At 42.3% G+C, this 26,239-nt stretch overlaps 1 protein-coding gene, 1 long non-coding RNA gene and 1 other non-coding gene across 4 annotated transcripts in view; 1 reads left to right on the top strand and 2 right to left on the bottom strand.

Annotated features, from left to right (window-relative positions):
• Window positions 1-355: 355 nt before the first annotated feature.
• The window catches only part of LOC128105078 (alcohol dehydrogenase 1-like), a 28,838-nt gene continuing 2,954 nt past the window's right edge, over window positions 356-26,239 (bottom strand). Inside the window, exons 2-11 of one of the 2 annotated variants that reach the window (XM_052729922.1) lie at window positions 18,913-18,971; window positions 18,255-18,402; window positions 16,891-16,992; window positions 10,431-10,569; window positions 7,240-7,327; window positions 6,908-7,127; window positions 6,495-6,755; window positions 5,400-5,535; window positions 1,329-1,467; window positions 356-460 (exon numbers count right to left, since the gene is read on the bottom strand). In XM_052729922.1, the coding sequence (XP_052585882.1) occupies window positions 436-460; window positions 1,329-1,467; window positions 5,400-5,535; window positions 6,495-6,755; window positions 6,908-7,127; window positions 7,240-7,327; window positions 10,431-10,569; window positions 16,891-16,992; window positions 18,255-18,293 (1,149 nt within the window). In that variant the 5' untranslated portion in view covers window positions 18,294-18,402; window positions 18,913-18,971 and the 3' untranslated portion in view covers window positions 356-435. Of the gene's footprint in view, window positions 461-1,328; window positions 1,468-5,399; window positions 5,536-6,494; window positions 6,756-6,907; window positions 7,128-7,239; window positions 7,328-10,430; window positions 10,570-16,890; window positions 16,993-18,254; window positions 18,403-18,912; window positions 23,154-26,239 lie in introns of those variants that run through there. The other variant, XM_052729923.1, reaches the window with a different exon arrangement.
• Window positions 368-23,800, top strand: LOC128105084 (uncharacterized). Its single transcript, XR_008216197.1, has 4 exons — window positions 368-475; window positions 1,928-2,114; window positions 7,080-7,214; window positions 23,551-23,800. It is a non-coding gene; the product is annotated as an uncharacterized LOC128105084 (long non-coding RNA).
• On the bottom strand, window positions 17,751-17,909 carry LOC128106851 (U1 spliceosomal RNA). The gene has a single exon (XR_008216891.1). It is a non-coding gene; the product is annotated as a U1 spliceosomal RNA (small nuclear RNA).

Genomic DNA, 26,239 nt, shown 5'->3' with positions numbered 1-26,239 from the left:
CTATTGGACAGTTAGCTCTTTATTAAACCAATGAGGGCAACACATCTTCACAGTGTACAAAAGGATTATTCCACAGCCTGTTTTTCTGAAACAGTCAGTTGAGCATATAGAATGGCAAAGAACACACTCTAAATAGGTTTTAAATAAATACAGGTTGGCCCTAGTCCTATACAAAATAAAGCAAAGTTCAAGTGGTACTGTAAGTGTGGACACATATATTTTTAGTAACCAATTCCTGCTTCTTTTCCTTTGATGTTTAGCCTGAAATAGAGACATGAGTTTTGAAATATTTAATTTGATTGTTTAATTTGTTAAAATTGTGTATGTGTGTCTTTCCAATTTTGGTCTCCATAGGTTGCAATTTAATCTTCAAGGAGGTAAAGAAGCACCACAGGGCCCTGCTGAGGATGCTAATATGCCACCATTGTCGGAGTCTTAGAGCGTGAGGACGCAGCGGATGCTGAAACACAAAAGAGTAAATGCTGAGATGACTAACTTACTTGTCTGTGCTTATGGACGTAGCGCAAGGCAATTACAGCACATACATCCCCATCTCCCAACTCTGCCCTTTTTACAGACACTGAAAATATCTGTAATCAAGGCTAGAAGAGAACAGTCAATCATGATATCAGAAGGGAGCAACGAGAACCAGACAGTATGGCTGCAGACAGCCCTGAGCAGTCAATCACCTCAGTTATGGGTGCACTTTACTCTGGGACCGCTCACCACTCTTCAGGTGGCCACTCACTAGTCTGGTGGGAACTGGAGCAGTAATTCCACAGCACTGTTCTATTTTTTAGCGTGAAAGGCTGTGTGAAGACAACCACTGGGTTGCATTTTGAATGGAAATGTCGGTCTTTTTGTTGTTTTTTTTCTTGTCAATTTGTGGTGCTCTTATTACTACCAAATGAGAGTCATCAGGAAGAGTGATGTACATTGTGCTTTATATATTAGCAAGTTCCCTGGTATATAAAGCATTCTAAATCCACCATTCTAAAACATTCAGATTAAAGAATTCTGCTTATCAATTCACCTTTTTGTTTATTTGTTCTTTTAGGCAAAAACTTACTCCTGAGCAATTCCCACACTCGAGTTGTTGCAGTTGATACTGGTGTTAGAAATAGAAATGTGATATTCAAGAATTTATCAGACAAACTAATTACCATTTACATGTCACACGAAGGGAGTAGAGAGTAAAATGGGAGCATGGACTTGTCATAAAATTTTGACCGAAATGTCACCACACCCAGGAAAGTCTTGTACACACACACACACACACACACACACACACACACACACACACACACACCATTTGCACAAATACTTACCAGTTTCCCTCTCGTAACAATTTGAATGCTTCATTGACTTTATCAAAAGGCAGCTTATGGGTTATAAGAGCATCTGTGTTGATTTTTTTTTGTAAGTAGTCAGTTACTAGTTTAGGGATGCCATCTCTGGTTTTATACCCTGTAGAAGGAAAAGACTAAAGTAATGGGATGTGAAAAATATCAGAGCTGACAGAAGGCTCCAGTGAACTGTCTATTTATAAAATTATCAAAGCCAGCCATTCATTGGTCCTTTTCCTAAGTGTCAAGCAAGCAGTTTGTTTCATAGCAGAATCAGTCACTGACAGAATGTGATTACCAGGCCTGTAGAAGAGCCCTATGCCTATGCTCTCATGGCTATACCCATAACCACATGCCTAAAGCTCTCCTTTGTCCTTCGGGCACTAACCATTTCCTGCAGCACCCACTGGCTCACTGACCTGGATTACCAGTCTCCTTTCATCTAAGGCAGGGTGTGTTAACGCACATAAAAACAGCTGGGAGTGAAGGTCATAGGAAGTGGTTAGTGTCCTGGAAAGTGGGCTGATGGGCTGTGATCACGATTGCATTGAGTCTATTACTTCTGTTCTTTTCTTTCACAGAGGAAGAGGAAAATACTATCACAGTCTCATTTGAGATCATACACTCAAGGACCTAAGGACTTTGCAGAAGGCCTCACCTCCAGAACTTCTCAGTAGCACCATTCTGGGCACCTCTGACCTACAGACCGGGGGGACCTTCAACATCCATACCACAGAAACAATACAATATCTGATGATTGCATAATTGGTTGGTATGCAGGATTTTCACTAACCTAAAACCCTGTTAGCGTAACACTGAATAAAGGGCCACCTTTGCAGCAGCTTCTCTCATCCATAACAAAATAATTCTTTTTAGGGGACTAGTTTTATTAGTTGGTAAGTATGAGACAACCAACTGTGAGTATCTGGTATACCTCTCCAGCGTGCTATCAAGCCTTTACACATGCACACACACTTGGTGTCATAAATAGATGAAGAGAAGCACAGGAAGAAGGCACACACGGTATATGGGAATAAGGTGCTTGCAAATTTCAACTTTGGGATTGGAGTAGCTGGTCAAAATAAAGGCAAAACATTGAGGTCTGGGGATCTGACAACCAGGCACAAGGCTGGTCAATCCAGGTACCTGGAGCTAAACACATTCAATTTTTCCAGCAGTTGTGTGGAATCCTATGGTCCTTCTAAAAGCATGGAAGAGCCTCTAAGGTGGCATAGTGCCTGGCAAGAAAGAAACCATAAAACTTGCAGTATGTCAGCCTCATAAGAAGAAGGTGGCAAAGTCTCTTGTCTAGGGACAGGAAGAGAGACTGGGACTAATGGCTCAGTGATGGGGGACCAATGACTCAGTGATGGGGGACCAATGACTCATCGATGGCTCAGCAGGCACACCCCCCTCAGCTTCTATCTTGCTGTATGGGGACTGTTCTTGCTGCAGACAGTGTAATCCTTTGTGTTGAACCAGAAGGCTGTGCTTGATAGCCCTTAGCAGCCGCAGACGTGGGTCATCACCTTATGGCAGAGGTCATCTTGGCCATACAAAGCCCATCTCTTCCTAGTTGATGTGGGTTTGTTTCTTTTTCCTGTTGCTCTGATAAAAATATCCTGACACTGGTTGGAGAGATGAATCAGTGGCCAAGAGCACTTGTTTCTCTTCCAGATGACCTGGGTCCAATTCCCAGCACCCACATGGTCATTCACAACCTTCTGTAACTTCTGCCCCAGGGGACCAATACCCTCTTCTAATCTTTGAGGGCACCAGGCACACAAGTGATGTATATACATACATGCAGGCAAAATATTCACACATAAGAGAAAAAAATATCTTGACAAAAGCAAAACAAGCTTCTTTTTCATGAACGTTAATGAAACACACACACACACACACACACACACACACACACACACACACACACACACACACACACATTTTGACGGCAACAGAAAATGGACAAAGATAGATAGTTAGCTATAAAGAAAAAGCTGAGTCATTTGTGTTTAGTCATTCTCTGCATTCAGTTACTTCTTAAACAGTTTAGTTTGGGGAGCTTTACACAAGTTGGATAATTCTTGAATTTCTGAAAGATGAGACTTCCGTAGTGGAAGGCTGGTTGATGGAAATGTTCTCCCTGTTATGTGATTAGGAGGGTAGTAGTCCAACTTCATATTCAACTTACACAAAAGCGTGTCAAGGAATAATCTAGAAGGCCCCAGACCTTCCAGCCCAAACAAGCATTCACTGCCACCGAAGCCCACACCTCATGTTTTCTTGGGTCGTGAGCGGCTGTTGTCAACATATCAACTGATCACTCATTTTTTGCTCATTTGTGTCACCTTCTTTGCGGAATTCTTGCCTTGCATGTTTTTCATTTAGTTTTCACTATTAGATAAGAAAAACTATTGCTCACCCTTGTTTTCAGCTGGTAGGACTGGGTTTAAGGAATTTGGATAACTTGCTTAAAGGTAATGCCCATTGAGAACTCTGACTGCAAGAGTCAAGTTTTCAGATCCATGCCTTAAATTAACCAATCAGTCATTAATCACCAATCACCAATAATCAGTCATTAATCTTGCTTAAGCGTTCTGGCTAAGGACAGGGCATAAGATAATATGAACTGTGCTGTCTAGTAACAAGCCGATGCTAGTCGTCATGTGTGGCTGCTTGCATTTATTTACTTATTTTTTTAGGCATGGTCTCATTATGTTGCCCTGCCTTGCCCTGGAACTCACTATGCAGATCAGGCTAGCCTTGAACTCACAAAAGTCCACTTCCCTCTGCCTTCCTAGCTCTTGGATTAAGTCATGTGCCACCACATTTGTTGTGGAATATTATTTTAGCTATGCAAAGATGTATTACATTTATTTTACCTTGCCTGCCTAAGGCACCTGATTGGTCTAATAAAGAGCTTGGCAGAGAAAGGATAGGTGGGTTGGTGGGCAGAGAGAATAAATAGGAGGAGAAATTTAGGCTCAAGAGAGGAACAGAGAAGAAGGAAGAGGAGAGAACGAGAGGAAGAGAGAGGCATGCTTGGATCCAGAAGCCAGGCAGCTGCCAGCCAGACACGAGAAGCAGAGAAAGTAAGATATACAGAAATAAAGGAAAAAAAAAAGGTAGAAGAGAAACATGTTAATTTAAGTTAAAAGAGCTAGCCAGAAAGAAGCCTAAGCAAGGCTGAGCATTCAAAGCTAACAGTAAGTCTCTGTGTCATGATTTGGGAGTTGGTTGGTGCCCCCCAAAAAGAAAGCCTGCTCCACACATCCACCACCGCTGTTTGGATTTAAGTAGAGTAAAATGAAACATAACTGACTTGTCAGTCTTCCAGTCCCACTAGCCATATTCTGAGTTTTCAAAAGTCACATATGACTAGAAGTCACTTCATTAGACAGTGTGGCCTCAGAACATTTAATACTGCACAGGTTCTGTGGAACAGGTTAGTTCTGGAAGCATACTGGGTATGACTGTGAGGTGATGGAATAGATTCTGAAGGTGTTTAGGGAAGAGATTGGAATGTGGGCTCACATTGTAATTGTGTGTTTAGTTTTAAAATAGAAACGTAGAGTGATTATTAAAGTGAGAACTCAGGACGGGGGCAAATCAGTGATATGCTCGTCTAGTCTTAACCTGTATGGGGGAGTGGTCCATATACTACCCATGGTTTGCCACCAAGTACAGAAAGTCTGGGTTCTAATGGGTACCTTATAGATCTTATCAGTGTTAAACTAGTGATTTGTTTGCTTCTACAGAGAACACACTACTTTTGGGAAGACAGTCTTGTGCTTTCATGGAAGTTGGAGAAGGGATAGTGTCTTGCTATGTATGCCTGACTGCCTGGAACTCACTTGAGTCCAGGCTGGCCTTGACCGACCTTGTGATACTCTTCCTGCATCTGCATCCCGAGGGCTGAGAATGCAGCCCACCTTTCCATTTCTCGATACACTGTCTTCTATTTCTTCCTATCTTCCCTCCCTCTTTCCCTCCAAGGAGCATTCAGGGGACTTAGGGTTCTGGAAAGAGAAAGGAAACAGAAAGGCCTACCTCCCATAACAGAAGATTTCAAGGTTCTCCCGGGGAGAAGCACCGCTGGGTCAAATGAGAGCTGTGACCCTGTGGGAGCTACTCCCATAATCACACATACCCCGTAGCTCACAACGCATGACTTCAAAGCTGCGACCTAAATGCAGAAACAGAAGGGTTAATGTCTCAATAGCTCTACATGTAACTTGTGAATGGCCTGGTAGAAATGAAGATCTTCTGGAGAGGCCCTGTGACTCTCAATCTGACCAGTAGACTATTGAAACATACAACCTCAAAGAAATGGGTATTTTTCCAATGAACCTCATGCTAGGAGAGAAAAAGGGCATCAGTCAGTGTGGGAACTTGTCTGCTGGAGAAAGATCTCACACAGTCCTCACAGTTTGCTAGCCTGCCTTTCAGGGTGAGACTGAAGCCCAGACAAGAACTGGCCGAGGGCAGGTTGGGAACAAACCTTGACCAGGGCTGCTCAGATACATGCATCTGTTTAAACTTTGCTCTCACTTCAGGACCTGGAGAAGATGGACTTGGGGGCTTCACTGGGCCCTTTGTGCCTCTTCCCAATGTGGCCACATTGATTAAATCTTTTTTTTTTTGCTTTCTGTTTTTAGTGTGGCTTTTTAAAATTGGCTTATGGGGGGGGGGCAGGCCTTACTTGTGGGGCGGGCTGTGTTCTCTAAATTCAATAGCAATGCTAATATGTACTTTCAGGGAGTATGTGGGAGATATACTATGATCAAACAGCACAGAGTATGTTTAACTCTGTCATCTAGAGTAAGCTGTTTAAATTCAACTAAGATTAGGATTTTCAGTCTTTAAGCTGAAGATAGTGTTATTTATTAGCTACAAAGATGGATCTATGAATTAAATGGGACAGAACAGGATAATAGCTCAGAAGTGTGCAAGGCATATCAATGTGCTCAAAAAGGCTAGGTAAAAATTTGTAGCCCTTTATCAGGACTGAAGGTATAGAATTGTGCTCAGCATGCTGGAGGCCCTTGGTTCAATTTGCAGCAATCCTTCCAAATTAAACAAATGGCAGTAAATTCCTGACTTTCAGAAGTTAATGTGTTCCCAAATTGTGCTCAAGACACATACCATGGTTTCAATGAGGCCGATGGCCTCGAATGCAAAATCAGCACCAATACCGGTCATTTCCATCACCACCTCCTGGACGGGTTTCTCCAGCTTGTTAGGGTTGAGACAATCAGTGACACCCAAGGCTCTTGCCCGGGGAAACTTCTGCTCATTGATGTCAACCCCGATGATTCTAGAAGCACCAGAGGCTTTGCAGGCCATGACAATGGCAGAGCCGATCCCTCCGAGTCCAAACACCACACAGGTGGAGCCAGGGGTGACCTGAAGTTTCAGAGGTGATTTTGTGTTAGTAAGAAATGAAGAAGGGTGGGAAGCCTGCGGTTTCGTCCATGATTGGAGGAGCCTTCCGGCTGTGTGGCTCCCTGTTTACTGTGTAGACAGTCACTGAAAACAACTCAGAAATGTGTTCTTACCTGTGCTGTATTAAACACAGCTCCAAAGCCTGTCGCCACCTCACAGCCTAAGATACAGACTTTATCCATAGGAGCAGCAGCATCAATTTTCGCCAGGGCAATTTCATCTACCACAGTATATTCTGTGAATGTGCTGGTCCCGTAAAGATGATAGATTTTCTTCCCTCTGCAGGTAAATCTGCTGGTTCCGTCCAACATTAATCCAGTTGGAGAGAGAATACTGCTCCCCAGACACAGCAACAAGGAAGAGAAATGAAAAGACGTTACCAGAGTTGAGTCAACCCCTGCACCCAGGAAAGCACGTGAGGTGAGAAGTCAAAATTGAAACTAACTTCTCTTTCTTACAGAAGTTGCCCTTAGGGTGGAGGCAATAGACACATTCTCTACATTCCGGAAGAGGCAACGTTAAGACTTTATCTCCTGAGGAAAAAGAATAAAGAAAGTTATGACCAACTCAGGGGAAACCCGAAATACAGTAAATACCACTGGGAACTGTTTATAGCGGATGTCATCAATTCGCTACAGAAGAGTTGTGGCATGGTATTTGAAGTTAATTATTATTCCACTATGGGATCAAAAATTTTTACTATAAATAGACCTGCAAGATTAAAAAAGAAAAAAAGAATTCACGTATTTGCAACTCATGGCATTGAAGGTCAAAGGAAAGAGGTGGCTACGTCTCGGAGTAACATCTGTATTTGTGGTATGAGACTTGTCTGTTTGGCTCAGTGTTCCAGGAGAAAAGTAGAATCTGTCTTTATTGACATTTGGAAGAATGAATCATACATGAGCTAAATTAGAATCAGTACTTATTATGAGGTGTTGTATTATGCTAGAACTTGAGGAAAGGAAGGCAGCCTGTGCCCTTAAACCTGTTCTGCCATTAAGTAGCTAAATAAGTCAAACAAGGGAGCTGATCTTTTTCAGAGTACCTATCTCTTCAGAGGTGATTGAGATCAGTCTGTGCCTTGCCCTGAGTCACACCATATTGTGTCACACGGTGCTTTTCAGATTGATTGCCCCGAAAGACTTAACTTTACAAGTAGCTTTTGACTCCGTTTTGAGAAAGGAGGGTGATGACTGCTCCTAGGACACCATCTGGAGATCTCGCCCCCATAAAGCCTCTGTTTATTGGAATTTCTTTCAGTTTTCCAGCATTGCCTCTTAGGTCCCTTGAAATTCCTTGCCTTTGTAACCTACATATATACCTGTTCTGTAGTCCCTACCCTCCACATGCAAACTGATGTGTTTACTGTGTGATGTGTACATGTGATCAGGGTTAATATTAATAATTAGGATGGGAATGAAACAGCTCGTGCTTGCCTCAGCCAGTGCTTGAGATCAAGGCGATCTGGAATGTCTGGCAAATTGTTGCCAGCAAAACTGCTGCACCAGGTGAATGTACTGTTATTCAGTACATTCTGACATCATGGAAGGACACAAATATGTTCACCCATATTTTTGATATAGCATGCTCATGATATACATAAAAGAAAACAAATAATCTATGACAAATTCTTGTTAGAATAATGTGATATTATCAAGTGTTTGAAACATGAAGGTCTGTAATGTGGGGAAAGTAAATACAAATTCTAGAAGAAACTCTTATGCATGATACTACTCTGTACAATTGAAAAGATTAGTGCATACACACACATGTGTGTGTGTGTATAGAAAAGGGCTCATATTTTATGTTTAACCATATCATGATACAGTGTATATATTGTAATTCTTAGTGTAATATTGAGTAGATTAGTGTGGGATAATATCTATAGAAATGAGTGGATAAGAATTCTTCTTTTAGACCCTTGTAGTCAAACACAAAATTGGAAGAATATGAATATTCTATTTTTCCATGCTGGGAATTGAGCACAACCTTGTGCTGTGGGATGTCTTTTTGTATGCTGTGAATATGTGTTGCTCCAATTTGTTGATAAATAAAGCTGCATTGGCTTATGGAAGGCAGCTTAGAGGCAGGCAGGAAATCCAAGCAGATATACAGAGAAGAAAAGGAAAGAGAGGTGAGATGCCAGCCTGCTGCCCAAGGAGCACCATTGCCCCAGACTTGTAACCCCATGGTCACATGGCAAAACAAAGATTAATAGAAATGGGTTAATTTAAAATGAAAGAGCTAGCTTGCAAGAAGCCTGCCATAGGCCATACTATTGGTAATTAGTATGAAGCCTCTGAATGATTATTTTATAAACAGCTGCGGGACTGCAAGGCTGGGCAGGACTGGAGGAATGTGGGACTGCGGGCTGGGTGGGACCAGAGAAAACTTGTGGCTACAGCCTTGTGCATGGTAGGTAAGTGTCACACCACTGAACTCCGTCTCAGCCTGGGATTTTGAATCCCAAGTTGCCTATTTCTTGTACTGTGTCTGATGTCTGGATGCAGTTTCATGGTTTTGTCAATATATGGTGAGTTCTGAAATCTTCATGTTACCTCAGGGAAAGAATCAGAGTGAGAATTAGGAAAGGAATTAGTGCTATATTGTAAAAAATGGAATCTGCCTCTAGGTGAAGACAGGCTCCTGTCCCCTTCCTTAAGAGCTAATACATAGGGAGCAGCTGGCTAGGGAGAACCCACAAGAGGATGGGTTCATTGAAAGTACATGCTTTTCCTTTCCCGAATGCCTGACACATAACACCATGCCTACCAGCCAACCCATCGTGAGTCTTGGGGGCTGCTCGCCTTTCTAAGGCTATTTCTTCTTTTTCTCTCAGATGCTGCCTGTAGCCTGAGTATGCTCTCACACCCTATAACTATGCTCTGGGATCCCTCCTCTTTTTTCTAAAGCTCCTCTCCTTGGCTTGTGGCATCTGTGGCCAAGGGACTGAGCCCCACGCTGCCTCCGTTCAAGCAGCCTGACTTTCATTCCTTCTCTTCCTCACCTCTCCTCTCCCTTCCAGTGTGCCTGAACTGGGGGTTCCCTTTTAAGCTCCAATAAACTGTCTTTATGCTTCTGTTTGAATTCATTCTTTGTTCTCAAGCTTGGTTTTGATTGTTCTTAAATTCTTTCATTAATAAAACTAAGACCCTCAAGAGGGGACCTTGATTTCCCAGTTACCATAGGATAGCTCTGCTGGGGCTCCATGTGATTTCTGATAACATCTCTCCGCTGCCTCTTAATTCCTTCCTTCCTTCCTTCCTTCCTCCCTCCCTTCCTTCCCTCCCTCCCTTCCCTCCCTCCCTTTCTTCCTTTCTTTCCCTTCCTTCCTCCTTCCCTCTCTTTTCTTTTTTTTTTAAAGATTTATTTATTTATTGTGTATACAGTGTTCTGCCTACACGCCAGAAGAGGGCACCAGATCTCATTACAGATGGTTGTGAGCCACCATGTGGTTGCTGAGAATTGAACTCAGGACCTCTGGAAGAGCAACCAGTGCTGCTTACCCTCTGAGCCATCTCTCCAGCCCTGCTTCTTAATTTCTTAGAGCCCTGCCTCTTAATTTCTTAAGTGGCAGAGAAGCCAAACCTCTTCCTGCACCCCTTGATGGCATCAATATCATGCCTAGTTACCTACCTGGCTTTAAGGTAGTTACGCCTTGTCCGACACTCTCCACAATCCCAGCTCCTTCATGGCCCAAGATGGCAGGAAGCGGTACTTTGTTTTTCCCTTCCAGGATGTGGTTATCAGTACCACAGATCCCGGCGGATATAATCTGAAAAGATGATTAAATTAATGGAGAAAAATGCCTTGTGACAGAAAGACACACTCACTGTGTTCTTACTAATATGTGGATCCTGGCATCAAATCTTGAGATTTGCATGTTTAACTTGGAGTACTTGTAGAGTAGGTGTGCTGGTTGGTTTTTGTTAACTAGACACAAACCTAATATAACTGGGGGAAGAGAATGTTAATTGAAAAAAATGCTTCCAACAGGTTGGCCTGCAGCAAAGTCTGTGGGGTATTGTCTTGATTAATAATTGAGGTGGGTGGGTCCTGTTTACTGTGGGCATTGCCAACCTGGACTGGTGGTCCTGGGATGTATAAGAAAGCAGGCCGAGCAAGCCGTGAGTGAACAATCCAGTGAGCAGCACTCCTCCACGGCCTCTGCCTCGGTTCCTGCCTCCAGGTTCCTGCCTGACTTCCCTCAGTGGTGCGGTGTGATGAGAGGAGTGAAATGAAACAATCCCTTCCCTTCCCAAGTTGCTTGGGGTCATGATGCTTTACCACAGCAATAGAAAGCCTAACTATTTGAAAGAAGCCACTAGGGGGCGAGGGAGGACGATGGTTTAAGGGAGAAGGCAGAGGAGAACACAGGTGAAAAGGAAAAGGGGACTAATGAGGAGGGAGGTTTACCTGTAGAGGGAGATGGGAAAGTAAGGCAGAATAGGGGACGAGGCAAGGATAATGAACACTAAGGATACTTTAAAAAGCCATATTGAAACCTACTATTTTATAAGCTTTCTAAATTGTGTGTGTGTGTGTGTGTGTGTGTGTGTGAGAGAGAGAGAGAGAGAGAGAGAGAGAGAGAGAGAGAGAGAGAGAGAGAGAGAGAGAGAGAGAGAGAGAGAGAATCTCTTCCCAGAAACCATAGGTTGTCGAATAAAAAGTCCAGTCCCAGGTCCGGGGATACCTCCCCCTTGAATTGTTGGTCACGGGTGTCTTGGAGACCCCTCGAACAATATAGCTGTTGGGATGGTTCTTGGTTGTTCACCAGGAACTTGTTGGTATGATCCTAGTACTGAAAACACCACAGACGTGGAAAATCAGGCTGGTTCTGACTGGGGTGCCTTTCCCCTGCTGGCGTGCTTTCCTGGTACTGGAAGGTTCTATGTATGCTGCTGGGAGAGAGAAGCCCCCAGCAGTTTTATCTCTGAACTCTGCAAGCGATGATAATGACCAGCCTGGTAGGATGCACCCATGCGTGTAGTGGTAGCATGAACGCTCTGGAGGTAAAAACAACCATTTTCTCATTGGATTTAAGATCTACTCCACAGGAAGAAAAACATGCCTGGTACTATAAATCTGGCCAAACCCCGATGGCTGGGAGCTCATAGGCTCCAGAAATAAACCTATTACTATTGCTTTATTGCTAAATGGACATAGTATCAAACTGCCCTCTAAAGACATCTATATTTACTCCTTGATTAATACAACTGTCTTTGTGCTGTGGATGACAGTTAATGAAGAAACTCACAACTGGTCAAAGTGCAGAGAGTATGTATGGCATGCTCTGCCATAAATGGGACATCTGTGTCACATTCTTCCCCAAGGCTGGGGCCATATTGTGGAAGAGGGGTTGGACAGATTGTAAGAGCGCGAGGTTGAGGAAGACCAGGGAGAAACAGTGTCCTCTGGATAGGACGGACGCACCCATGAACTGAGAGCAGCTGTGGTCACCTGCACAAGAGCAAGCCGGCTAACACCCCAGGAGAAAAGGGCTCACAAGCCCTCACACCTAGCTGAGGGACTTCTCACAGCTGGTGACTGCTAAGTGAGTCAGTTTTCTTTAGGGGTTCGGTCCTTGATAGGTCAACCTTGCTCCAGTGGCTGGCCCCACACTGTGCATATATGAGCAGCATAAACTGGACCCAGTGAGGTGTTAAAAAATAAAAAGGACATGAAGTATGGAGAGGATGGGGAGGTGGGCAGTGAATCCATAAGGAGTTAAGAGCAGAGGTAAATACGATCAAAACATATCGTATGCATGGATGAAACTCTCAAAGAATACCATTATTATATCAAAGTACCTGGTCATAAAATTATCGAGTCTTTCAGAGGAAAATATGACACAACTTCAAGTCTAGAGGCAGATTACCCTCTAATTCCCACATTTGTCATATTATTGTGCCCACAGAACACAACACGTAGTTTCTCTTGTCTTCGTAACTTTGCCCAGACTGCCTAAACACGTCAGACCTCACTGAATTCTTTCTGGCACTTTGCTACTGTAGGATGGGGTAAAGCATACAGCAGGAACTTTGGGATACTTTTTGTTACATGAACTCCCTTGGAAGGAAGCCTGGGTAACATTTGGATGATCTCCCTGCATTCTGTGCCAAGAGGTAAAACAGTCTAAACCCGAGCCTTTCTGTGCCAGCTTTCCTGTCCCCATCCTGCGTGCTGTTTCCTGATAAAAACTAACGCAAAAGGGAAACAGAAAGGCCTTTGAAGACCTCTCCTAAGAGTCTTCTGCAGCACACAGCTTTCTGGCTTTCTCTTCATTGCAACTGTTTTTATCTCTAGCTGTTCCAAATCGAAAGGTCACTTAGTTTCCCTCCAGGGTACAGAGATACCACAACTGGATGACATTGGCGGCAAGTCAGATTGGTTTCAGACTGCATGTTTCCCTCGGAACTTGTTGACAGGGCTAACAAGTTTTTTCTAGACATTCTCTTTATTTTCATTATTTTTTCTGGCCCGCAGAAATTGATCCTTGGAACTTTTGAAATCTTTGTAAAATTGCTATTTCCTTCTGGCAATCTGATTGCTCACTTTGATGTTATTTCCTTTATTACTCTGGGCTCTTGCGGGGGGTGGGGGTGGGGGTTGGAAGATATTTATCTCTGTGTTTTCTTGGTCTGTTTATTCAGGTCATTGATCCAAGTAGTTGCCCCACAATCCCGTCTCTCTCTGTTCTTTTGTTGACTTGCTGCTCTTCAAAGCCCACTCTGGTTGGTCTTGAGGGAAATCAGTCTAGTCTGGTCCACAGCTTTAGATTTCCAGAGATTCAAGTGATGTCAGCATGGACTATTAATTGTATCTTTGCCTGGTTTTCTGTGTTGAGCTTGCTGCTGCTATACTCACAAGAGTTTCCAGTACTCTCTTAATTGCTTATCACCAAGATCTTGGAGACAGTTTGGGTGTGGTCTGCTCCCCGAGAGGTTCACATGCTAGACTCTCACTCCCCTGTGAAACAGGAACTGAATGCCAGCCTTTGATGGATGGGTCTAGCATATCACCCTCATAATGGCTTAGTGTCTTTCTGAAGAGACTAGATGGAGAGGCTTGTAGGAAGGTTAATCAGCTAAGAATGCTTTCTGTTCCTGCAGAGGCCCTGAGTTTGGGTTCTTAGCACCAAAGATGGGTAGCTCATAACTGTCTGTAATTCAAGCTTAAGTGTCTCAGATATCCTTTCATGGCTTCTAGGGACACCAGCACACAAGTGCACACAGATACACGGATGACACGTATACACACTTTAAAAACGAAATACATCTTTAAAAAAGAGACTAGATTAAGTCTCATGGGAATGAGTTAGGTCTAGCAAAACTGAATTAGTTACCGAGAGAGTTAAGTACTCCCCTTTCTCTGCCTCATTGTAAGAGAGCATGAGTTCCTTGCCAGAAGCTAGTTAGATACTAGCAACACACTCTTGAACTTTGGAAACTGAGAGTCAAATAACCCTAAAATACCCAAACAGTTCTTTGTTTTTGTAACTTCTCAAGGTATGAGTCCTCCCACACTCTTTTCCAAACAAAGTTAGCCCCCTTAACAGAACTGTGGAGTGCTGAGGCCTCCTACTTGCCTCTTCCTGTGGTTAGAACATCTGTATGGTGTAGTAGAGTTGGGTGAAGGTAGTGACTTATTCCCCCAAAGTGACACCTCTTCCCCATGAGCAGGGGAATGACAGTGTGAGCTCTTGCTATCAACTGAACTGTTTGCCTTTTACATACGGTGGCCCCAGGCAGCCCCCAGTGTAATAGCATTTGGAAGTGGAAGTCTTGGGAGGTAGTCAGCTTCAGATGAAGCCATGAATTCAGAACTTCTGTCTTTATGAAGAGAGAGACCAGGCGCTTCCTCGTTTCCACGTTCTCTCTTTCTCTCTCACATAAAGGTACAGCAAGAAAACGAGCATCTATCTAAGCCAGGATAAGAGCTTTCGTCAGAACCTGCCATGCTGGCGTCCTCATCTAGAAGACTTCCAGGCTCTGGAACTGTGAGGAAATAAATCTTGTTTAAAGCACATGAACAATGGCGTGTGGTGGTGACGGCAGCTGGAGCAGACTCAGACCTCACCTGGCCCTGCTAGAGCAAACTTTTCCTACTGATGAGAACAAGGAGGAAGTCAGCTGGCTCCTCCCTAGTACTATAGGTGTGTCACACCTGGAGAGTCTGTCGGTGAACCAGTGTGGGAGAGGGAGCCCGGGCCTCTTAGTCACTCCCACTGCAGCAGAGCATCTACTTTTGTCTGAGTCTGTCTTCTACTGATGTAACAGAATGTCACTGATTATGTCATCCTTAGCCTGTCAATTTATTTGGCTCACAGCTGTGGAATCTGGTGAATCTAAGAGCATGGTGTCTCTCATGGTGACTCTCATGTTACAACATGGCAAACAACAGGTGAATGTGTGTGACACGGAGAGGTAGGTGGGTGCAACATCATGCTTTTATTAGGAGTCTGTAAGTAATCCCTTCTTACAGTGACAGCTTTAATCCATTCATGAGGGCAAAGGCCCCACGATCTATTCACTCACTTCTTAGAGGCATTGTCTTGGAATCACTATATTGGCAATAAGACTTCAACACAAGTTTTGGAGAACACCTACAGCCATCTAATAGCTATATATCAGAATAGCTCTGTAATTGTGGAAAACAGAGGTTTAGGGACCAACAGTTGTGCTGATTTTCACAAATCTTACTTTGTGTGTGTGTGTGTGTGTGTGTGTGTGTGTGTGTGTGTGTGTGTGTGTGTGTATGCATGAGCTTTCCTGTGTGTGTATGTGAGTTTCCTGTGTGTATGAGAGAAAGAGAACTTTCTGTGTATGTATGTGTGTAACAAGAATCTTAAAAGGTCTTATTAATAAAAACAAACCCGGAGCCAGGTATTGGGGTGAATGCTGTAAGATCAGAGAAACAGAACAAACCACATCCAACCTCACCTTGCCAACTTCTCAGCTGATCTTGTTTCCTCTGATTGAAAGTCTCTGAGTCCTCATCTGAATGGATCTCAGCTGAACTGCTGCTAAAACCCTAAAAGCTTAAAAGGACCTCTAGTTCCTAGTCCTCATGCCTTATATAACTTTCTGCTTCCTGCCATCACTTTCTGGGATTAAAGGCGTGAGTCACCATGCCTGGCTGTTTCCAGTGTGGCTTTGAACTCACAGAGATCTGGATGGATCTCTGCCTCTGCATTGCTAGGATTAAAGGTGTGTGCTACCACTGCTTAAACCTATGTTTAATATAGTGGCTGTTCTGTTCTCTGACCCCAGATACATTTATTGGGGTGCACAATATATCAACCATATTTCCCCTTTTTTGTTTAAAATAAAAAAGCTATAACAAATGTAATAAAAAGTATATACAATAAGTATATATAATATATACAGTCAAGAATTACATTAACAATATCTAGTTCATTCACATTTGACAGATTCAGACAAAAAATTTCATTTCTTTTCCTATTTAAAACAAGTAGTTCCTTTATAAACGCAGATTCAATAAGCTACCTTTTATCTTATTGTATGTGTTTGTGGTGTGTGTGTGTGTGTGTGTGTGTGTGTGTGTGTGTGTGTGTGTGAGAGAGAGAGAGAGAGAGAGAGAGAGAGAGAACTTTCTGTGCGTTTGTGGCGTGTGTACACACATGTGCGCCAGAAGTTGAAGTCCAGATATCTGTCCTCATCTGCTCTTCTATTTTGAGACAAGGTCCCCCCTGAAACAGAGGCTAATCACTTTGGCTTCACTGATTGGACAGAAAGTACTGGGGGTTCTCCCATCTCCAGCTCCCAGTCACAAATACATGCCTCTTGCCTGGCTTTATGTGACTTCACTGAGCCACTTCCTTATTCTGATTTTCAAATCTAAAAAACATTAGTGTTTTAAAAATAATCCTGGCCATTTAGTATTTATAGTCTTAGGTTTGTGACATTTTAACAAAATGCAGCAACCTCACTATTACTATATGCTAAAGCCAATCTGTATAAATCATAGGAAGTCTTAGCTCTCTTTAATATAGAATACGATTTGTTTCCTAAATTCATTGTAAACACACATATATGCATCCACATCCATTCAATGTATCATCATTTATATTTACCTTAATTCGAACCTCGCCAGCCTTTGGTGGATCAACTTGAACCTCCTCAATGGACAGAGGGGCATTTGCTGTCCAGGCAACAGCTGCCTTGCATGTGATGACCTATACAAATTCAAAAATGAAGTGATGAGGTACATTTCTGCTAATGAACTAGAAACAGGTGAGATATGGAGTCAAATTACATCTACTACACTGAGCAGCCATCCTGCTTATCTCCTTTAGAGGTGAAAATAGTCTACTTATTCATTGGAACAATCACTCGTATCTTTTTTTATGTCTGATTAAAATAAAATTTTAAACAAAATGTCATAATGCAAGATGAGTTCACATCTACACACATATGTGTATATGAATTTAAATATACACATATACATGCATATTATACATTCTTTTAGCTCCAGCGAGCTGATTGGAATTCTTAGTTGATTTCTCTGTATTTAAAATGTCACAAAGTATCATTATTGGTTTATGAAGCCCAATTCTGCTCTCTGAGTTTAAATTCCTGCATTATACTTTCTAATATTGATTACTTAGAGATTAGAATGTATCGTGCAAAGAACCTTTTAAGAAAAGACAAGCAACACCTTGGAAGTAAAATGAGAAACCCTGGCCATCTTACTTTTCTAACCCAAGTTCATCCTAGTGAAACATAATGCAGAACATTTAATTTGCCATTATAACTTACTTCCTCTGTCTTATAACATTTATTCATTTTAGTTTGTAAATCTCCATACAATTCAATCTTTGGTTTTCTCTATTGATTTTTCGTTTATTAATAGGTATTTTGAAGATAAGAATTTAAACATACCTTTTATAAACTTTTCAGTATTGATTAAGTTGCTTTTTTTTAACACAAAAATAAGGGGAAAGTGGGAACACAGTCCCCTACTGTCACTAATTACACAATTCCCCAAATTTCGGGAAATGATAAGGGACAGCATATTTGGAGTGTAATGGATGAGCCTCATTCTGGAAAAAATACCTCCGTGATCACAGTATTTTCCCTTTTGGGTAAGTTTCTACTTCATGATCACAGTATCTCCCCTTTTGGGTAAATTTCTAAGTTGTTTCTTTAAATGATAACAGTTCTTATTTTACTGTGATTTTCATAGAAATTCTCTAAAACTGACTTGCTGATTACCAGGAGTTCTTCCTTTATGCAAAGCACGTTTTCAACAGAACCTTAAGTAGTAAAGTATACCTACTACTAAATATGCCCATTCTCAACAGAGCCATAAATAGTAAGGTATACCTACTACTAGTTGTGACCATTCCTTCTCAACAGAGCCTTAAATAGTAAGGTATACCTACTACTAATTATGACCATTCCGGAGACTATGTTCCCAGAGCTCACCCCGACTTACATTGCTGGGTGTTTTCGTGGCGAGGCTAACTTGCTCCATCTTTGCTTCTGGCAGGTTCAGAACCGAGAGCCTCTCCGTCTCTAGTGCTCACCTTCTGGACTGAGCACTGACGGTTTCTTATACTCCAGAGTGACTCAGCCACTACGCACTAACCAGAGAGGGAGGAGAAGGAAGAGAGAGAAATGAAAAATTGAAAGAGACAGGAAAAGGAAGACATAAAGCCAGGAAGGAAAGATGAGGAGGAAAGATGGGTGAAGGATAAACAAAAGAGGAAAGCAGTGATTGTTCTAGAAGGACAGTGAGGAAAAAAAGATGAAGGGGGAAAATATCACCTGTTCTGAAATGAATCTTGTGCTGAATCATTTGACATCATGTCCTGATCCTGAATACAACTTTTAGCGCTTTATTTTTAATCACTCCTTTCTGGGCAAAGAGACAGAACTTCCTAAAGAATTATAGGATTAGCTTGACTGGGGTTCGAGCATGGTTTCCTGTTTCAGATGCTCTGAGTTTGGGGGCGGGGGGGGGGGGTTATGAAGAGGAATGGATGAAACTGTGAGGAAAGAGAAGTGCAGACGGATGACGGGTGTTCGAGTCGGAGTCCACATAAGAGAAAGAGTGAAATTAAACAGGTTGGAGTAAGTCTATCCGCCCTTACCTGCCAAGTGCTGGGGTGAGTACAGGACTGTGCTGCCAAGCCTGGCAGATTTCAACACTCTGGAAGGAAAACGTATCAACCAGTAAGGAGAATGAGAAAGCAAGAATCATCAAAAACACATGCATTAGGTTTTAAACTGGCGCAATCAATGAGAGACAATGGTGTGTGTGTGTGTGTGTGTGTGTGTGTGTGTGTGTGTGTGTGTGTGTGTGTGTATGTGTGTGTGAGACAAATATTTCCTAGGGAGGTGTAAAACATACATGTACTCACCCTAGAAAAGGAACCCATAGCAGACTTAAGTAATGATTGTACCAGAGTCCAACTTGGTGAAGCACTGAGTTTTACTGGGGTCACTAACAGGAGTGAAGTGTTCTTTGCAGGAACAAGGATTGACTCAAGAGGGGCCTCATCACCAGGCTTCATCCCTGGAGCTCTCTGCATGGCTTGCCCAGGAGTCCACAGTCACAGAGACCTCTCTACAGCTTGCTCGTCAGTCTCTCTTGAGCGGTTGCTTACGGCTTCCACAGCCCTGGGGAGAGGTCCTGGGGAACCTTGCAAGCTTCAGGGTTCCCAGACTTGTGACTCTTGTTACCTCCTGAGTTTGCGCAGCCTCCCCTCTTCCCTCTGGAGTGAGTGTTTCAGTTCAGAGGAAGGCGCCTACAGAGACACTTCTCACTTTAATGCCTGTACTGAAGCCTGATTTCACTTTTGATATTTGCAGCAGCTTTCAAGTCCATACTCATCCCTGTTCCTTTCATGTCTTCCATTTGATTAAATGTATGATGGATCTTGCACAGTCTCCATTAATATTGGCGTCACCTTGATCTTTCAAACCATTTATGTACCTCCTTGAGAGTGTGTCTGAATCTCCCCAGCAAGCCCTATTTTTTTCAGTAGTTTTCTCCTTCCCTCCAGGTATGGCATCACCCATCCACATTTGAACCAATTTTATGTAAATATTACAGCTAGTCATTTAGTGTGGTAGCCATTGGTATCTGCAAGCATGGGTTTCAGCAAATATCAGCACACCCTAGGGCTTATTTTGCCTTGCTAATTGGTCCTGCTGACTTCTCATGAACTTGTATTTTGAACTGCTGCCTCCTGGCTAATGAGCATCTCTTTTATGAGCTGTGATGCCACCTCTATGCTAGCCTGCATTTGGAGCTAGGCTGCTTATTGCTGCATTTGCTGAATATGATGAAGCCTCTATTACAGATTCTAGAAGCAAGACACTCAACTCAGTATGAATACAACAATGTGGTGGTTAGAATAAGAAATGCTCTTCTGGGTCCATGCTCACTCGAGCCACAGTTTTTGGTGGTGTTTGGGGGAAGTTATGGAACCTTCGGGAAGTTAATCCTGGCTGGAGGAAATACATCATAAGGTTTTTTGTTTGTTTGTTTGTTTTGCTTTATAATCTCACTTGGCTACTTGTTTTGTGTCTTTCTCTGTGTCTGTGTCTGTCTCTGTCTCCATCTCTCACGGCTTCCTGAATCTGTCACCCTGCCATGTCTTTCTCACCACCATGAACTCTTCCTCTGGAACCATACACTCAAATGGCCCTCTCTTCCTTAAATTGCTTCTGGTCATGGTGTTCTATAACAGCAACAGGAAAGTAACTAATACAGGTGAGTGTGGAGCAAGCCACAGCTGAGAGTCACTTTAAGGAGGAACTGACCTTGCGGAGAACCTGGGTGTTGGTTTCATTCTGTAGCAAGCTCAGAAGACTGATGCTTTGTTTAATATGGCCTCAGTTACGTTTCTCTTCATTGTGACAAAAATGTGTGACAGATTAAACAGGGAGGGAGGATCTCATCCCCTCTCACCGCTTCATAGCAAGGAGGGGTTGGTGGCTGAAGTGGCCGTCTGTGGAAGGCTGTCATTCAGCATAGTCACATCTTAGCAAACAGGAAGCTGAGACATGAATTAAGCATTATGTAAGACAGAGGGTCCTTAGACTTTGTAGAACAGCCATTGTCACAGGGAGGTGACATCCTGGTGACGATCCTGATTGGAGACTCTGAGAAAGAACTTACATATGAATGGAGGCTCTGCCTCACACACAAAGTACTCATAATTTTTAAAAAGTTACATGATCATATTGGAAACCCAAAATTTACTAAACAATTATCATCCATCAAAAAATAAAAAAAGGGTACCAGCTAGCTTTGCACCTCAGTAACATAGGTTGATTCTAAATTAATTTTAACATCTGCTGACTCATATCAATCAGCAAACTTTTGTGGGCTTAATTAATACTACTGCTCAAGCAACAGCTGTATGTGGAATCTTGGTACATTTAAATGTGGTACCTTACACATGGAGGTGCCACTAAATTTAAACTTCAAGCTGTTATGCTGCAGTGGAAGTTTCCCAATGTGAAACAGAGGAGAAGTGGTATTCCTTGCTATAATCATCAAAACAGTTGCCTTGCGTAAATTCCCCGGAGTTACAGCCCTAAACCATCTCATGTAACAATAAGTTAAAGACTGGGCACCTACAGTTCCTCTTCTATTGTCTAACTGAAATAATAAACACAGCACAATTAGAACTAAAACAACTCCTTCAAGGATTGTGACCCACTGTACAAAAGCTCCTTAGGGAAGGGATAGTTCGATGCACTGTTTCACCTTTATTTCCTGATTCGAGTTTCTTGGTCCTTGTAGTGTAAAAGCTGTGGGATCTGGCATAGTAAAACATACACATTTGGTCTCAGCTTCTGGTTCCTAGCATAGCACCCCTGACTGTTATTTTTTGAATGATGAGCATGATATACATAGAGCTCCTTAATCCCTGAACACTCTAGGGTATAGGAGAAATTTTGTTCTTCTGAGGCAACTTGATGGAGTTTCTAATAGTTTCAGCAGGACGCAGCACAATTGGTCCCCAGAGACCATGCCATGAGCGGGGACTCAAAGCTCTCAGTTTCCCTTACTATCTTTTAGGGAGGGATGAGGGTTGGAAATTCAACTGATGTGCCTGCCCATCATGCCTATGTTGTAATGATTCTCCATATTGTATCTCTCTAGTTTGGGGGTCTGGAGACCTAGGTTGGTGAACACACCCGAGTGCTGGGAGGCTACACTTCAGTTTAACAAGGTCAGACTCAGCTGTTTCCAGGAGCTGTCTGGACCTTGCCCTGATCCTTTCATTTAGTTGTTTATTTCCATATCTTTTTAACATCCTTTCAAATTAACCTGAAGTGGTTCTCTGAGTTCTGTGACCTAGTGCAGTAAGTGGTCAGTCCTGAGGAAAGGTCATTGAAATGGCTGCTTTACCTCTGTCAGAGAGTTGAGTAACCTATCATTCACCGGCTTTGATTAGCTTCTGATGTGGGAGGCAGTTTCATGGAACTGCGCTATGGGTTCTGTGCTTGCCTTGAGGTAGTTTGTGTCAGAACTGAATTAAATTGTAAGAGACCAAGCTGGAGTCCATGTGGAGCTGGAGAATTGCTCAGTATAGAAAACTGACATGTTGAATGTGAGAAAAACCTATGCTAGTTATTCTGACAGGGGATTAATATCTAAGATTAAGCACCCAAACAATCAATACATAAATAAGCAAATGAACTATACAGACAAGTCTCAAGAGAAAAATTATACAAATGGTCAATTAATACATGAATAAAATGTTCACTATTTTCAGTCATCAAGGAATGTAAATCAAAATTGCATTGAGATACATCTTACCTCAGTCAGAATGGTTACCATTGAGAAAAACAAACCACAAAGTAGCTGCTGCAAGGATACCCTGAGTATAGAGCCCTTACACACTGTTGGTGGGAATGTAAATTAGTGTAGTCACTATGGAAATCAGTATGAAGGGGCTTCGAAAAACTCGAAAAAGAGTTGTCAAATGCTCTGGCTATCCTGCTCCTGGATATATACTCAAAGGACTTTAAGTAAGTACACCACAGAGATGCTTGCACATCCATGTTTACTGAGGCACTGTGCACAGTACTCAGCTATGGAGCCAGTCTAGATGCTCAATCTAGACTGGATAAAGAAAGTATGATATCTATCTATCTATCTATCTATCTATCTATCTATCTATCTATCATCTATCGGTCTAATATATTATCTATCTATCTAATTTATCTATTTATCTATGTATCTATCATCATATCTATCATCTGTCTGTCATCTATCTATCATCTGTCTATCTAATCTATCATTCATCTATCACCATCATCATCTATTTACCTGTTATCTATTATCTGTCATCTATCTATATATCTATATCTACCATCAATCTATCATCTGACATCTATATATATTATCTATCTATCATCTATCTACTATTATGCCATTAAGAAGAATGAAATTGCCGGGTGGTGGTGGCGCACGCCTTTAATCCCAGCACTCGGGAGGCAGAGGCCGGCGGATCTCTGTGAGTTCGAGGCCAGCCTGGTCTACCAAGTGAGTTCCAGGAAAGGTGCAAAGCTACACAGAGAAACCCTGTCTCGAAAAACCAAAAAAAAAAAAAAAAAAAAAAAAAAAAAAAAAAAAAAAAAAAAAAAAAAAAAGAAGAATGAAATTGTGTCATTTGCCCAAAAATATATAGAGTTGGAGATGATCTTGTTAAGTGAAATAATCCAGACCCTTCAAGAAAAATGTTGCATGGTTTCTCTCATTACAGAATCTTGGCCAAGAGAAAGCGTGTTGAAAGCAGGAGGAGGATTATTTGAGAAGAGGAAGATGGCCAGTAGAAGTGGGAAAAGGGTCTGGGGAGGGTAATGGGAGTGAATCATATCGAAGCATATCACATACAGGTCTGAGAATGTCACAATGAAACCTGTAATTTTGTACAATGAACAACCACTAATAAAAAGAAGCAACACTGGACTAAACTCTCGTTTAATAAATTTAACTCTGGTACATATTCAATACCCCATTTCCCTATATGGTTCATTTTCTTCGTGTAGCACTTTTGTAGCTATAGTTTTTTTCTGGTATAAGAAACATGTTTACTTGAAAGAACAGTTCTCAACTTCAGATGGAAGAACAAAAAACCCCAGGACAGCCAAAACAATCCTAAACAATGAAAGAACTGCTGGAGGTATCTCTACCCCTGATTTCAAGTTGTACTACAGAGATAAAGTAATAAAACTGACACCTTGATTAATGGGATCGAATTGAAGACCCAGACATAAGTCCACACACCTATGGACACCTGAGTTTTGATAATGAAGCCAGAAACACACACTAGCAAAAAGACAGCATCTTCAACAAATGGTGCTGGTCAAACTGGACATCTACATGTAGAAGAATGCAAATATATCCATATTTATCACCCTGCACAAAATTCAAGTCCAAGTGGATCAAAAGCCTCAACGTAAAACCAGATACAATGAATCTGATAGAAGAGGAAGTAGGGGAACAGTTTTTAATGCACTGGCCCAGGAAAAGACTTTCTGAACAGAATACCAATAGGGCAGACACTAAGATCAACAGTAAATGGACCTCATGAAACTGCAAAGCTTCTGTAAGGCAAAGGACACCATCAATAGAACAAAATAGTAGCCTACCAAATGGGAAAAGATTTTTAACAACTCCACATCTGATAGAGGGCTAAGATCCAAAATATATAAAGAAACTATATATTCCAGTAATCCAATTAAAAATGGGTTACAGATCTAAACAGAGAATTCTTAATAGAGGAATCTCAAATGGCTGAGAAACATTTAAAGAAATGTTTAACATCCTTAGCCATCAGTGAAATGCAAATCAAAACTACTTTGAGATTCCATCTTACATTTGTCAGAATGGCTAAGATCAATAATACAAGTAACAGTTCATGCTGGTGAGGATGTGGAGCAAGGGGAACACTCCTCCATTGCTGCTGTGAGTGCAAACTTGTACAGCCGCTATGGAAATCAGTGTGGTGGTTCCTCAGACAGTTGGGAATCAATCTACCTCAAGACCCAGCTATACCACTCTTGGATGTATACCCAAAGGACACTTGATCTTGCCACAGAGACAGTTACTCAACCGTGTTCATTGCTGCCCTATTCAAAAAAGCCAGAAATTCAAAACAACCTAGATATCCCTTAACAGAAAAATGGATAAAGAAAATGTGGTACAGTTACACGATGGAGTATTACTAGACTGTTAAAAAAAATAAAATTGTGAAAGTTTTGCAGGCAAATGGATGAAACAGAAAAAAATCATCCCGAGTGAGGTAACTCAGACCTAGAAAGACAAATATGGTATATGCTCACTTATAAGTGGATATTAGCCATTAAGTAAATGATAACCAAGCTATAATCTATAGACCCAGAGAGGCTAGGTAGAGAGGGGGCTTTAGGGAGGACACATGGATCTCCTGAGGAAGAGTGAATAGAATAGATTTTATGGGTGGACTGGGGTTCGGTGGGGATGGGATCAGGAGGGATCAGGTTGGAGGGATTGGATGGAAGGAGAGAGTGTGGAGAGAGATGGCTGGAATTTGGGACCATGTGGGAGGCAGTGTGGAAACCTAGTGCAGTGGAAACTTCTTGGAATCTAGGAGGGTGATCCTAGCGAAGACTCCTGGTAATGGGGGATATGGAGTCTGAACTGGCCATCTCTTGTAGCCAGGCAAGGCTCCTAGTGGTGGGGCTGGGTTACATTCACCTGAGTTGTTGGCAGGGGTGGGAGTGGAGGTGTTGGAGGGGGGAGATCTGGGGGCTCCTATGGAGATCCCCAAACAACCCAGGCTGATGCTAGGGTAAAGGGTTGCTCTTCAAAGACTGACATGGGGCCACATTGCTGGCTGAGAACAGCATCCACACAGCTCATTGAATGTTTCGAGGTTGAGCTGGTGCCTGAATGAAGCCTTCACCCCTTTGCTCTAGTTTCTTTGGTTGGGGAGGGTACTCTGTGGGCTACTGAAGGAGAAATGTGGGCAGCAACCCAGCCAAAAAGCCCTTGACCTACAATCTGTGCTGTGTGCAAGAAGTGCTAAGGCAATGGTGGCACAGAACTTGTTGGAGTAGCCACACAATGTCTGATTTAACTTGAAGCCCACTCCACAAGAGGAGCCTATGTAGAGAAAAAGCAGTCCATTTCTCATAGTTACGATTTATTTCACCACAATTTTAATTGCAATTTGTAGGCGATAAGGATGCCAATAAAAAAAATGGCTAATAATATTACAGAAAGTTATGTCAACTGAGAATTCTCCTTGCAAAGTTGAAATTTTGACCTTGAAGGAAGTTGAGGGTGGATTCTCACTTCACAATATAATAATGAGAGAATGTGAAAGAGGGGTCCGATGCCAGGCGCTGTCACAACATTGCCTTTCTACAGACTCTCAAGTGATTCTGAGGTGGTTCCTCCTAATGGAG

The sequence above is a fragment of the Peromyscus californicus genome, unplaced genomic scaffold (genome assembly GCF_007827085.1).
Source record: "Peromyscus californicus insignis strain IS unplaced genomic scaffold, ASM782708v3 Scaffold_9__1_contigs__length_137607984, whole genome shotgun sequence".
NCBI classification, from domain to species: Eukaryota; Metazoa; Chordata; class Mammalia; order Rodentia; family Cricetidae; genus Peromyscus; species Peromyscus californicus.
The sequence above is the reverse complement of the archived record's forward strand: the minus strand, read 5'-3'. Positions and strand labels throughout refer to the sequence as shown.